The sequence below is a fragment of the Medicago sativa genome, chromosome 8, assembly GCF_051527215.1.
Source record: "Medicago sativa cultivar Bolivia chromosome 8, Bolivia_mono, whole genome shotgun sequence".
Taxonomy (NCBI): domain Eukaryota; kingdom Viridiplantae; phylum Streptophyta; class Magnoliopsida; order Fabales; family Fabaceae; genus Medicago; species Medicago sativa.
The window spans coordinates 25,285,429-25,297,457 of NC_140756.1; the positions used below are offsets into that span (position 1 = coordinate 25,285,429).

Genomic DNA, 12,029 nt, shown 5'->3' on the forward strand with positions numbered 1-12,029 from the left:
TATCATGGGTATAGTTGGAATAAACTAATTTACCTTGAAAAAAGTGAATTCTAGCCACTAGACTGTCTGATAAAAAAAACTATGAATATGAAAATGAAAACTACAATGAAAAAGTGAAACATATCTTTTACTTGCTTTTTTAGTTTAAATTGTTGATCTTATGCAAGAGAATGGGAAAATCAATTTATTTTCAAATTCAATCACAGGACACTATGTGAGCAAGGATTTTCAAAACTAAGAGATGGAGAGAGATCACATCTCCATCAAAATCTTAAAGCATTAGGTATTTGCGTCACCTTTCATATATATTCAACATTTTCTTCATTCGCGGACGACGTGAGACTAACCACTTACACTTGACCCAAACAATATAATGCTTAAGTGTGAGTTTCTCACATCCTATACTTTATCCAATGCCAGGATCTACTCTCGTTCTCCCACCGATTCAAATCGCACCTTAACACCACTTGTTGGGGAGACCAAAGGAGCTTCAGGAGCTATGAAGCACAAATACTCCAACACGGAGACGTACCCGTATCGGATACGTATCGGATACTGACGCTTCACGAATACTCTTGGATACGTACCCACGAAGTATCAAAATTAAAAAATTTAATTTTAAAAAAAATATTTTATCGAATACATATCGGATACTCCACAGATACACAAGGGTACTTATTATAATATATTTCCCATATACGTATCCTAGAAAAAATTAAGGGTAAAAAAGTGAAACAATGTTGTGAAAATTCAGTGGAAATGTATATGATTCAATTTTAGATATGCATCGGTAGAATTGTTTCTTGATGAACCGCTTAAAATTATACTTCTTGCGGATGAAGGTAACGGGAGAGAAGATTCAACTAATGAACATTAGACAAAATTTGTGTAGAGTTCTTTTAATGATGCTTCTCTTGATATCCCAACATATGAATGAAAATATAATATGGTTTATAAGAAAACTTTACATTTTTTATTTTGATCACATATATTATTTTTATAATAGTATAATAATAAAGAGTAATCAATGCTTATTTTCTTGAATTTTTTACATATATATGTCTTAGTATAAAAAATTTGTTAACGTATCGTAGCCATATCGTATCCTAAATTTTAAAAATTTTGCGTATCCCGTATCCAAGCTTCATTTGTCAGGAGCAACAATAAGTCAATGCTCCATAAGCAGAAGAGAAGGTGCGACATCTCATACGCTAAATTGAAGGCATTAGGTATAGGGTCGCCTCTCTTATATATTCCATATTTTATCAATTCATAGTTGGTGTGGGACTAATTTCTCACAATTGAACTCAACAATCCCCCTCAAGTATTCGTCTCCCACGTCATAGACTTGCATCACCATTATTAAGAACAGAACATGCCTCCTGACTACTCTATCAAGAAGACTTTCGATACAACGATCCAATACCGAGATCTCCCTCCCGCTTTCCCACGATGATGAACCAGGCTCTAATTGTCTCCGATTAGATTTGAACTTGTGACCCCATATGCACCAGACCATAGTCGCATAATTCGCTGGTTGAGTGGCGAACCGTGAATTAGTTCGCGCGAACCGGTTCACGGTTCTTTTGCGTATTGGTTCCCGCAGATTCGTGAAGGAATTCGCGGAAATGAGCGAACCCATAGAACCTGCAAAAACGACCATCGTAAGAGTGAGGTGGAGCACTTTTGTCGAGTGAAGAAAGTAGAAGGCGGCGGACACAGTTTCACGGTTTTTAGGAAGAAGAAGATGAAACTGGACCAAATGAGGCGGAAGGAAGAAGACGATGCTGAAATGAAGTTAGGGGTTTTTGGGCTTGGGTTGGCTTGCAGGACTATATTAATATTGGGCTTTTGCTTGGGTTAATGAAGTTGGACTATATTAATATTGGGACTCTATTTTTTACTTAATCAGCATTGTAGTTTCTAGTGAATGGTGGTGCTAAAGTTGGAATAAAAAGTTCTTTGACAATTTAAAATATAAATCATTTTTATTTTATCTATATTTTAAAATACTAATTGTTATTTTTTGTTTATGTTATGAAATTATGTTTGTCAAAGTTGAATTTTATTTATGATATCAATATTTTTAATCATATTTTTGTTTATTTAATTATTATTTTTCATAACGTATCGGTTAATATATTAGAACGTACCGAAGCGTACCGAAGCTCTATACTCTCATACGTATCGAATTCTTCTCATGTAGCGTACCGCGTACCCGTACCCGTACTGCGTACCAGAGCGAATTGCGAATTATGTGACTATGCACCAGACAAACTAAACAAACACCTTTTAAAAAAAAAAAATCTTAGAGGCCTAAAATAAAAGACTTGAACTGTCTTAAGCTTGAATCAGCCCTGCCTCCACTTTCTGCATTCCGATGTTGATGAATCCTAGGACTAACATGGGTGTGCCTTAAGAAATTCATAAAAGGAAATTGTGTCATCAAAATACAAATCAAACATTTGTAATACAACATTTTCTACACAAAAGTTTCATCTTTAAATTGCTTAAACAATGTCCTACAAACACTTATTAACACTCTCCAAATAATATTAATCAAAATGAAGAGATTCCGTTCTGGCCATAGAAAAGGCCAGATGCACTACCATTGGGAAGGAGTGCTAACCTAACAGGATTAGCAGCACCTTCTTCTGCTGTGAAGATACCTGTATTAGCAGTTATATCGGTTTTGACATAACCAGGACAAACACAATTGATGCAGAAACTAGGATACTTTTTTGCAATAAGTCTTGTATAGGCATTCATAGAAGCTTTAGAAACAATATAGGCAGCTGCAAACCTAGGCCAACCATTTCTTTCTAAGGACCCTTCTTCAAAATCTTTGATAAACTCTTTTAACACTTCATCTATTCTTTCCTTTGTAAGGTTTTCAACATCACTGAAGACTCCTTTTGCCCACTCATTTGATACACACTGATTTGACATCAATATCAGTGATAATGCAGATTTGGTCAAAGGAATTTGGTTAAAAACGTAAACTAAATAACAAAGTATATGGTGAACATTTGAGTAATTTGGTGTTAGCAAAGTCCATTATCTACTTTTACTAGAAAAAGTTGAGCTTGATGTGAAAATTAAAATCTGAAATGCATGAAATGTATCACTAAATTTAATGACTACAGAATTATAGAAGAATTTCAATTTTCTGGTCTTAAATTTTTATTTATAAGTTAATTTATTTTGTAATGGTTTTTTAAACACTATAATTACAAGCTTATTCATTTTTAAGAATTTATTAATGTACATATTAGCTTACCTCTATCTTGCCCAAAAATGACGACACATTGACCACTCTCGGTGAATCAGATAATTGTAGGAGGGGAAGAAGGTATTCAAACGTTCTTTTAGCACCATAATAATTTATTTCTATGCATTCTTTAGCTGGCTCAAATTTTTGTGTTACTGCCCTTCTCAATTCTTCATCAGATAGTGCTAGCTGCAAGGTGAGAACCATTCAAAACTCAAAACAAAACCGTCATAGATGTTCTTAAGACGAATAAAAATATATGTCATAAAAACTAAACACAACTATTCAACATAAAGCTTCCAACACAGTTTAAAATTTCACAAGACGACTAGTATTTCTCATATAGCATGACATTTTCATGCCGTGACATGGTTTATTCGTAGGGAAGGAACAAAATCAATGCTTCTACTTTCGGATTTGTGGGCTACTCCGGTGAAATTTTTTCAAAACTGGTTTGTTACTTCTCTTATCTAAAAAAAAAAAAATATGGCATTCATCCTGTACAATGATTGTACGGTGGCTACAAAACCATTGGATACTTAAATCCAACGGTTTTCAATTATTGCATTGGGGCCGACACTACAGAGAATTAATCCATACTCTACCAATAAACATATCATCCATGGCTGCAAGACGAAAGAAATTAAGATAGATCTTCAAAATTAGGTTGACAATGAACATTGTCTATCAGAATGCTATAATGCTTCACAAAGATATGATCAGAATCAATAAAAATGTTCACTGACTGACACTGAAATCAGGTGTTTTGGTTGGTAAAAATTCTTAATTTAATACAATTTCCAGAACATATGCATCGTGCTCGTTGATTCAAGCTTCAAACTTTTTCAGGATCTGTTATTCACTTAATACAAAACATAGGTCAATACTAACCCCGTTCGTTATGATTGCTGAAGAGAATAAATCAGTGTCGTTAACTTCAACTCCGCTAATCCCAGCATTGTTAACCTACACAATACAGTCTTCGTACATGAAATACATATAAACAAACTAAGTGTATCAACTCCAATAAGGAATTTTTAATGATTTTAAAGAAAATTATCATGCTGGTTAAATGGAAAATAGGCCAGACTATACTAAAATAAGTAAATCTATCAAATGCAACGTGACATTTTATACGACTAGGGAAGACGATGAGGAGTCGACACCCTGAGGACTCCCCAGTCCTGCTCCTCAAACCCATATTATAGAGCATGTGGTGTATTAATTTAGATTTCAATGTTACCAGAATATCAAGTTTGCCAAATTGAGATTTGACAAAATGTGCAAGAGTAGCTACACTTGAAGCATCAGCAACATCTAGTTGATGAAAGACAACAAAGTCAGAAAGACCAGAGGCTTTGAGTGTTTCCAAAGCATGAAGACCTCTTTTCTCATCTCTTGATGTAAGCACCACTTTGATTCCGGCTGAAGCTAATTGCTTAACTATCTCTAACCCAATTCCTTTGTTTGATCCAGTCACCACTGCATACCTGCACACCTTAGATATGTTAAAAAAAGGCGGTCTGCATGATACTACTAGAAAAACGCGATTTAGAGACGGATTTTAGGGAGGGAAGACAATCCCTCACTAATAGGGACGGATTTAGGGACGGATTTTTGTATTTTCCACAAAACATGAGTTGCCAAGCATTAGTAACGGAAATGTTTAAATACCCGTCACAAAAATTCCGTCACAAAAATTCCGTGACTAAATCCCTCACTAAATTCTTTAACTGTATGTTTGTGACGGAATTTGGCATGGACTTTATCCCTCTCTAATGGATCCCTCACTAAAACCCTCACTAATATCACTTACATAACTCTATCCAAGGCATCCCTCACTAAAACCCTCACTACTATCAAAACTGAATTATTTCCCCCTCAATTCTTTTCACGTTTTGGTTTTTCCCTCCTCTCTACTAAAATATCCCCCCTCTTTTTTTTTTTTTTGGCTCACAAACACCCTAAAATAATTATCCAACAAAATTTCATACTCAAACCCAAGAACTCAATATTCACAAACCCTAAATTAACCAAAAAAATTTCCCAAACACTCAACCACTCTTCAGATAAAAAAATTTCCCAATTCACGTCAAATCTAAACCAAAGCTCTTCTCAATCCAAAAATGAATCGCTCCAAAGTTCCAAATCTGAACCAAATCTATCGATCCCAAACAGCAAGCTCTTCTCAAAAACTAATCGCAAGCTCTCATCTTCTCAGAATCGCACACACCTTCACGGAATCGCTGTCATCTTCACGGAATCGCATTCATCTTCACGAAATCGCAAAAGCTCTTCTCAGTCCCAAAATCGGTTAGTTTCAGATTCTTTTGTCAAGGTTTCAATTTTAAATTTCTTCCCATTCTCATCTTTACTAATTTATGTGTTTAATTTGTAGATTCTTCTGAATTTGATGTTGAATTTCTCCTCACTGTGCTCATGCTCTCACAATACAGATCTTCACTGAATCTCACTCCCAAAAGTGAATCTTCTTCCTTCTCCCGAAATCCTTTCTCAAATCTTCAGTGAATCTCAGAATCACGGTAACCACTCTCTCAATCTCAGAATTTATTTGTTATTTATTTTTATTTTATTTTTATTTTTTTCAGAGTTTTTTTCTTCAGTGAAATTGATGTTTGTGATACTGATGTTGTTTTAATTTATATATATTAACTGTGATTTTCATCATGGCCTTACTTGAAGTGACACTTGGATTTTGGGTTCGAATTTTGTTGATATGTGATATGGTGTTGATACAATTTAGAGCAGGGTGCTGTCCCTGATATAGGTCATTTAATTTTAAGAAATCGTCAAATTTGTACTTGGTTAAGCTTTTATGACTTTAAACTTAGTTATAAAGATACGACTTGTTGCTTTAACTTTGATAGCATTTTGATATTTATTTGAATTTATTTACACTCAAAACAGAACATACAGCGCATAAAAATGTATGTATTGTACATTATGTATGAAAACTGCTTCAGTTTTTGTATATTTGAATAACACAACTCGTTTTCTATTGTGTTGACTAATTAGCTAGTAATCTTTATGGATTAGTTATTATTAGCACTGACCCTCTTGCTTTTTTTTGGCTTTGCAGAGTCAGAAACTTCCTTTGAATTTTCTATAACCCTTCCATGTAACTTCTTTGTAAATATCATTGACAAAGATTACTTGCTATTCATTTTTAGACAAACACAAGTGAAAAACCAAATAATATATATTTTGACAAAGAAGAATATCGAGAGCAGCATCAGTATTGATTAGTGTACATTTTCCAACTTCCACCTCTTGATGAAATGAGTTATGTTTTGTATGTACACCTGTTATTTCCCTAAAAAATCAACAACTTTTGATATAGCCACTTTAAGTAGGTCACTGTGCTCTTTTAGAGAATGAACTAATCTGTTTTTTTTTTGTGTATGCAACTTTTGATATATGCCCACTTTTTGATGGGGCATGGGAGTTTTTTTTGGTGCAAACAAGCTGCTGGTTTTTGGCTGTTCTGTTGCTTTTGGTGGATTCTATCTGACCTTAACAGCACCTTCTGCTGTTCTTCTGTGCTGAGGTACCTGCGCAGCTGCTTTGTAATTGTAGTTTGGCCTGCTGTCCCAGCCTTTTATGTTTGTTCCCTTGGTAGTTTTCTGTTTTTGCATTTGGTAGGATAAGAAGTACTCATACCGACATGATAAGAAGCTTTTCTTACAAATAACCATTGAACTTTCTTCTGACATCTGTGTTATATGTTTTAGATATGTCCAGATTTTGATGTGTTAATCAAATATATGTTTTTTTATATGTATATATAGATGGCATGAAATGTTACTATGACGGGTGGAGGAAGAGGTACTGGTATAGGTATCAGTAGAGGTAGGAGAGTTGGGGGTACCACACTCATCTGGGAGAGGTATGGCTGCCACTACTCCATCACACTCTATTGTTGGGCAAGCAACAAATCCTTCCACATCTCATACAACAACAAACACACATAAAAGGATGTTGCTGTAAGGAGAGTTCTCACTACAACATTCTCCTTTTCCTCTCTTTATATTAGTCTATCTCAAATCCACCTTCCAACAAGGTAGCGATGGAGAAAACATTGCTCCTGAAGCTACTCACTCTTTTAGCTTATTTACTATGTTTTGTTACCTTATCAACATCATCATCATCAGCTACAGTGAAACATATAAATGCATCCAAGCTGAAGATGTTTGTTGATGACCTTCCTAATATGCCCAAAGTATATGGCTACAAGGTTGTAGATGGCGTTCCCAAATCAAAGTGTCTCAAGATTGGCATGTTCAAGAAGAAATGGGTATGTTGCTGTTTTTGTTTAATTTCCTCATTACATGCGAATATCCTCTTATTTTGTTGTCTTTATTGTACCATTCCAAATTCATTCTTTACTTGTTTCGATAGGACTATACCACAGTTCTTGAATTTCAGGAGCTAGATAACTTTCTTTCTTATCTTGAAGTTGTGTGTGATAAACTATCTCTAGATAAAATATCCTCAAAATCAAAGGATATTGCTGTAAGTTAATACTTCATGACCTTATTGAACTTGATGAATATTTAGTATTTAGTCTATTGTTAAGAACTGATGCTATTTCTAATTGTTTTAATAGATCTGCACTGAAATAATTGTTCATTTATGCTAGTTGTTGGGAACTAGTTATACACTGATGTTATTTTTATGGAGGTTCTACACTGATGCTAAATGTTAAGCACATATGTAGCAGTCTGCAAGTGTATGTTTAATCAATTAGCTTAAAAGATATTAAGAAATAATATAAATGTACCTATGACTTAGACTGAGCACTGACATTTCAATTCTTTTTTTTTTTATTCCATACCAATCCTAACTCCACTTGATGCTTCAGTTTTTGTAATATAGGCAAGCAGTGAACACAGTATAATAATGTTGCTTGTGGGAAAAATAATGAATTGTCTTGACAAGAAGATATATCAGAATGTTAGTTTGTTTTTGTTGACTGAATGAAGTATGAAATTATTACTTGTTAGTAAAATATTATTATTTTGCAGGATGAGTTTGAAAAAAGGATTATTGAGAGGGATTCACATGAGGAGGCACTAGGGGATGATGTTTCTAGACATGAAAGTGACAACATTATCTTCTTAGATGTTGTTGGAGTAAATAAGAAGGGTCGTATATATGGTTTGGGCCCGGAAGCTGGGAAATATAAGCCATTTAGATCTTCCATATCTGATGGCATCTTACATTCTGAATTTGAACAAATGAGGGCTGAAAACACATCACTTAAAGAGAAATTGAAGGCTCATGAGAAGTTGATTCGTGCATCGCGGGAGCAAATGACTAAATTGATGGAAATGATTTCTCAAGGTCATCTACACCCACCTCTACCTCCATCTACTTGATATATAGATATATAGTATGTATAACATATGGTTATTTTGATAGCTTGGTTGCAAACTTAGTTAATGTGCTACTTCTAGTACCATTAAAAATGTTTATGCGTTTCTTATGAAACTTATTTTGAGAGTTTCCTTATGACTCATGTATTTTGAGAGTTGAACAATGGTTGTAAACTTATTAAGTTTCCTCATGACTTTTATGGTGATGGGTATGAAGACAATTTATCAATTGTTTTTTATTGTATATTTATAATTTTCAACAAGTTTAATATAGTAAATATATTTACAATACTAATATAATTAATTAATGAAATCTGGTTTGAGATTTGTCATTAAATTTCTGTTTGAATTAGTGAGGGAATTTAGTTTCATCACAATTAGTGATGAAATATGCCTTCACAATTTGAGAGGGAATAGCAATCCGTCATTAATTAGAGACGGAAATATTGGTAAACAACTATGGAATAGTCCCTCACTATTAGAGAGGGAACAAGAATCCCTCACTGATTACTGACGGATTTGCCAAAGTTTTCTGGTGCATATATAGTGACGGATTTATATGATTAGTGAGGGATTTTATCCGTGTCAATTAGGGACGGAAACCAAAATCCCTCACAAAAATTTAGCAAGGCCAATATTCTTAAGGGATTACCGGTCGTCACTAAATCCCTCACTAAATTCGTTAGTGAGGCCAATATGCATGACACGGTCCAAGACAAACTTATAACTTATATCGCTCTTTCTTCAATTTAGTCGCTAAATCATACAAATATGAGTAGTCCTAGAGTATATAAAACTCGGAGTAGTCCATACTATTAGAATGTTAAAGACTAAATTGATAGATTTTCATATATTTCAACGACTAAATAGACGGATTTCATTATGGACTAAATTGGAAAGATAATATTGGTTTAGGGTTCCAAATTGATAGTATATTCAAATGTTAGCATTAGATATAGAAGAATAGGGGATGATAACATGGAACTTTTAGGGCCTATGTAACCAACTTATTTTCGCTCAAAAAAAGAGGCAAACAACTTATTTGTAGGTTATAGCACAAAGGTTTATCATGATAAGCGTTTATGCATAAGCTTACATAAGCTATTTTTATATAAAAGGATAAAACAAAGTTAATTTTTGTGTATGTTATAAGCTGTTTTCATAAGCTATTGGAGAACTTATAAACCGAAAGAGTTTGTGAAAATTTGTCGTTAGATAAGCTCAAATAAGCCAATCGAAATAGGATATTTAAAAAAAAAAAAAAAAGATGGATAGGTCTCAAGTTCTAATCCTCCAAGTGCTAACAATTTCGACATGGATAACTCTTCTTGATGGGTAGTAAATAAGAATTTGCCTCCTATAACAATATAAAAGGGAATACATCTATTTTGACCGAAATATTTTATTTTGTTTTTGTTTTTTTTTTTTGGGTCAAGTATATTATTGTTTTTATTCTGTTTTTACCATTCATTTAAATTATTTTATTTACAATTTTATTCTTTTTATAATATTATTTAAATTATTAATTAAAAAATAGTAAAATCTCGTTAGAGTAGAACTGCACGAATTGACAATGACCTAATCCTATAGTAGAAATACACCAATGGACAATGACCTAATCCTATAATCCCCAAGGGGGGTCTCTTATTTTAAGATGTGGTATCTACGAAGCATCTATATTGTGAAAGAAAAAAAAATTAGATACCTAATGAGCACAAGGTCTACACAAAGACATCCATTTTAAGTGGGATTTGTTTATTTAATATTAAAATATTGAAATGTAACGATATATTATAGTTATTAATAGATTTTTATATAGGACAACTACTATATAAATGAGCATCCACATCAAAAAATGGATATCTAGATTATGAATTTTCTAACGAGAAATTTGGTTGTCGTATACTGCCGCAACAGATCTAGCCATCTAGGGACCGTGTGTGGGGTTAATGAAGTGATGAGATAATACAGACGAGTGTGTAGGATACAAAAGAGGAAAGTTTGTGTACTTACCTGTCAGGATGTTCTTCTTCCATCTTTAGTTAAATTTGGAAAATTCCAAACAACTTCTCTTCTTTGTTTGACTAATGTTGTTGCCTTTGTGAAATTGTCTTGTTTCTTCTGTTGCTTGGTGAAGATGAAGATGTTGACTTCAAAAAACTACAGGTCCTAGTTTAGCCTCGGTTATCCTCCACATTTATTTTTTTTAACAAACCATGGATATTTTCCCAAAATCATTATATAAAGAAAAATATTATTTTTTTACAAAAAACTTAAGACTCAAATACTCTCTCCGTTTCAAAATGAGTGTCGCTTTAGCAAAAAAAAATTGTTTCAAAATGAATGTCACTTTCAGTTTCCAATGCAATAATAACTTTTTCTTTTCAATTGTACCCTCCAATTAATACTCTGCACACTATTTCCAAAGTATTACTTTCAAAACTAACCAATAGTTAATAAGGATAATTTGGTAAAATAACCATTCTCTTTCTTTTAATCATTGCATTTCTTAATATGTGTGTAAACACCTAAAACGACACTCATTTTGAAACGGAGGGAGTACGATTTATAGAGGCATTTATTTTGTTGAACCAAAATTTATTTTTATAATATCTATGAAGTTTTGATGATAATAAAATATAAAAAGAATAATTGCTATGTTAATGCATGTTCAAGTATGCAGAACCATAGATTAAAATATAAAATATTAAATAAGTTTTGGTAATGAAAGATCAAGATTCTCAACATATACAAGAACATCTGAATTAAGTGAGAAGTTGAAGTTTTGGATCAGACTCTGAAGAAGTCAGACTTTCAAGGTCAGGAGCATCTGAAGATTGAAGACTCTGAAGGTATCCACACGCTGAAGGGCGCGTTAGAATCAGAAGACTATGACTAATTTTGTAATCTTCTAAAGGAAGGTCGCTATCAGAATCTGATAGTACAATTTGTCTTCATCTGACCACGTGTAGAAACAAACAAAAAATTCAAGGATTAAGGGAATGAAACCGATAATTTCAATTGAAGCAAAGAAATTTCAAATGACCTTTTAACGACATTAACCAAATCAAACAACATTTCAACGTCTTGGAACCTCTCCAAGTCTCTCAAATTTCCCTCTATTCAAGGAGTTGAAGACTTGAAGAAATATATAACATTCTGGATATTTTGAAAGTGCCCTTACTCTGTCAAAATCTATAGCGCACTAAACACTTATAATTTCTTACAAACTTTATATCTTAGAAATTCTTAAGTTTTAAGAGTTCAATCTAAATTGTATTGATTACACCTCTGATTGTAGATCAAGTGTAAAATCCAAACAATATTTATTTGATTAAGTTAGATTGTAGAAGTCACTTTAT

At 33.2% G+C, this 12,029-nt stretch overlaps 2 protein-coding genes and 1 long non-coding RNA gene across 5 annotated transcripts; 2 read left to right on the top strand and 1 right to left on the bottom strand.

Annotated features, from left to right (window-relative positions):
* Positions 1-2,423: 2,423 nt before the first annotated feature.
* On the bottom strand, positions 2,424-10,956 carry LOC146897866 ((+)-neomenthol dehydrogenase-like). The gene is made up of 5 exons (XM_085731881.1): positions 10,681-10,956; positions 4,515-4,761; positions 4,163-4,237; positions 3,281-3,460; positions 2,424-2,937 (listed from the first exon to the last, which is right to left on the bottom strand). The coding sequence occupies exons 1-5, from the start codon at positions 10,701-10,703 to the stop codon at positions 2,560-2,562; spliced, it is 903 nt and encodes a 300-aa protein (XP_085588007.1). The 5' UTR covers positions 10,704-10,956; the 3' UTR covers positions 2,424-2,559.
* Positions 5,282-6,839, top strand: LOC146897867 (uncharacterized). The gene is made up of 3 exons (XR_015021276.1): positions 5,282-5,584; positions 5,670-5,814; positions 6,372-6,839. It is a non-coding gene; the product is annotated as an uncharacterized LOC146897867 (long non-coding RNA).
* LOC146897868 (uncharacterized) lies at positions 7,213-8,911 on the top strand. 3 transcript variants are annotated; one of them, XM_085731894.1, is made up of 4 exons: positions 7,213-7,352; positions 7,444-7,586; positions 7,691-7,804; positions 8,317-8,911. In XM_085731894.1, exons 2-4 carry the CDS (start codon positions 7,479-7,481, stop codon positions 8,668-8,670), a joined length of 576 nt encoding a protein of 191 aa, XP_085588020.1. In that variant the 5' UTR covers positions 7,213-7,352; positions 7,444-7,478; the 3' UTR covers positions 8,671-8,911. The 3 variants fall into 3 exon arrangements, with proteins under 3 accessions (XP_085588020.1, XP_085588018.1, XP_085588019.1); XM_085731892.1 differs by having other exon boundaries at positions 7,213-7,586; XM_085731893.1 differs by lacking the exon at positions 7,691-7,804 and having other exon boundaries at positions 7,213-7,586.
* Positions 10,957-12,029: the final 1,073 nt, after the last annotated feature.

Bases quoted from the DNA above. Each gene is read 5' to 3' on its own strand.
- LOC146897866 (XM_085731881.1), bottom strand. From the start codon at position 10,703: ATGGAAGAAGAACATCCTGACAG. The intron at 4,762-10,680 runs GTAAGTACACAA...TAAGGTGTGCAG, and splicing joins GAAGAAGAACATCCTGACAG to GTATGCAGTGGTGACTGGAT. The intron at 2,938-3,280 runs GTAAGCTAATAT...ATGTCAAATCAG, and splicing joins CATTTTTGGGCAAGATAGAG to TGTGTATCAAATGAGTGGGC.
- LOC146897868 (XM_085731892.1), top strand. From the start codon at position 7,359: ATGGAGAAAACATTGCTCCTGAAGCTACTCACTCTTTTAGCTTATTTA. The intron at 7,587-7,690 runs GTATGTTGCTGT...TTGTTTCGATAG, and splicing joins GCATGTTCAAGAAGAAATGG to GACTATACCACAGTTCTTGA. The intron at 7,805-8,316 runs GTAAGTTAATAC...ATTATTTTGCAG, and splicing joins CAAAATCAAAGGATATTGCT to GATGAGTTTGAAAAAAGGAT.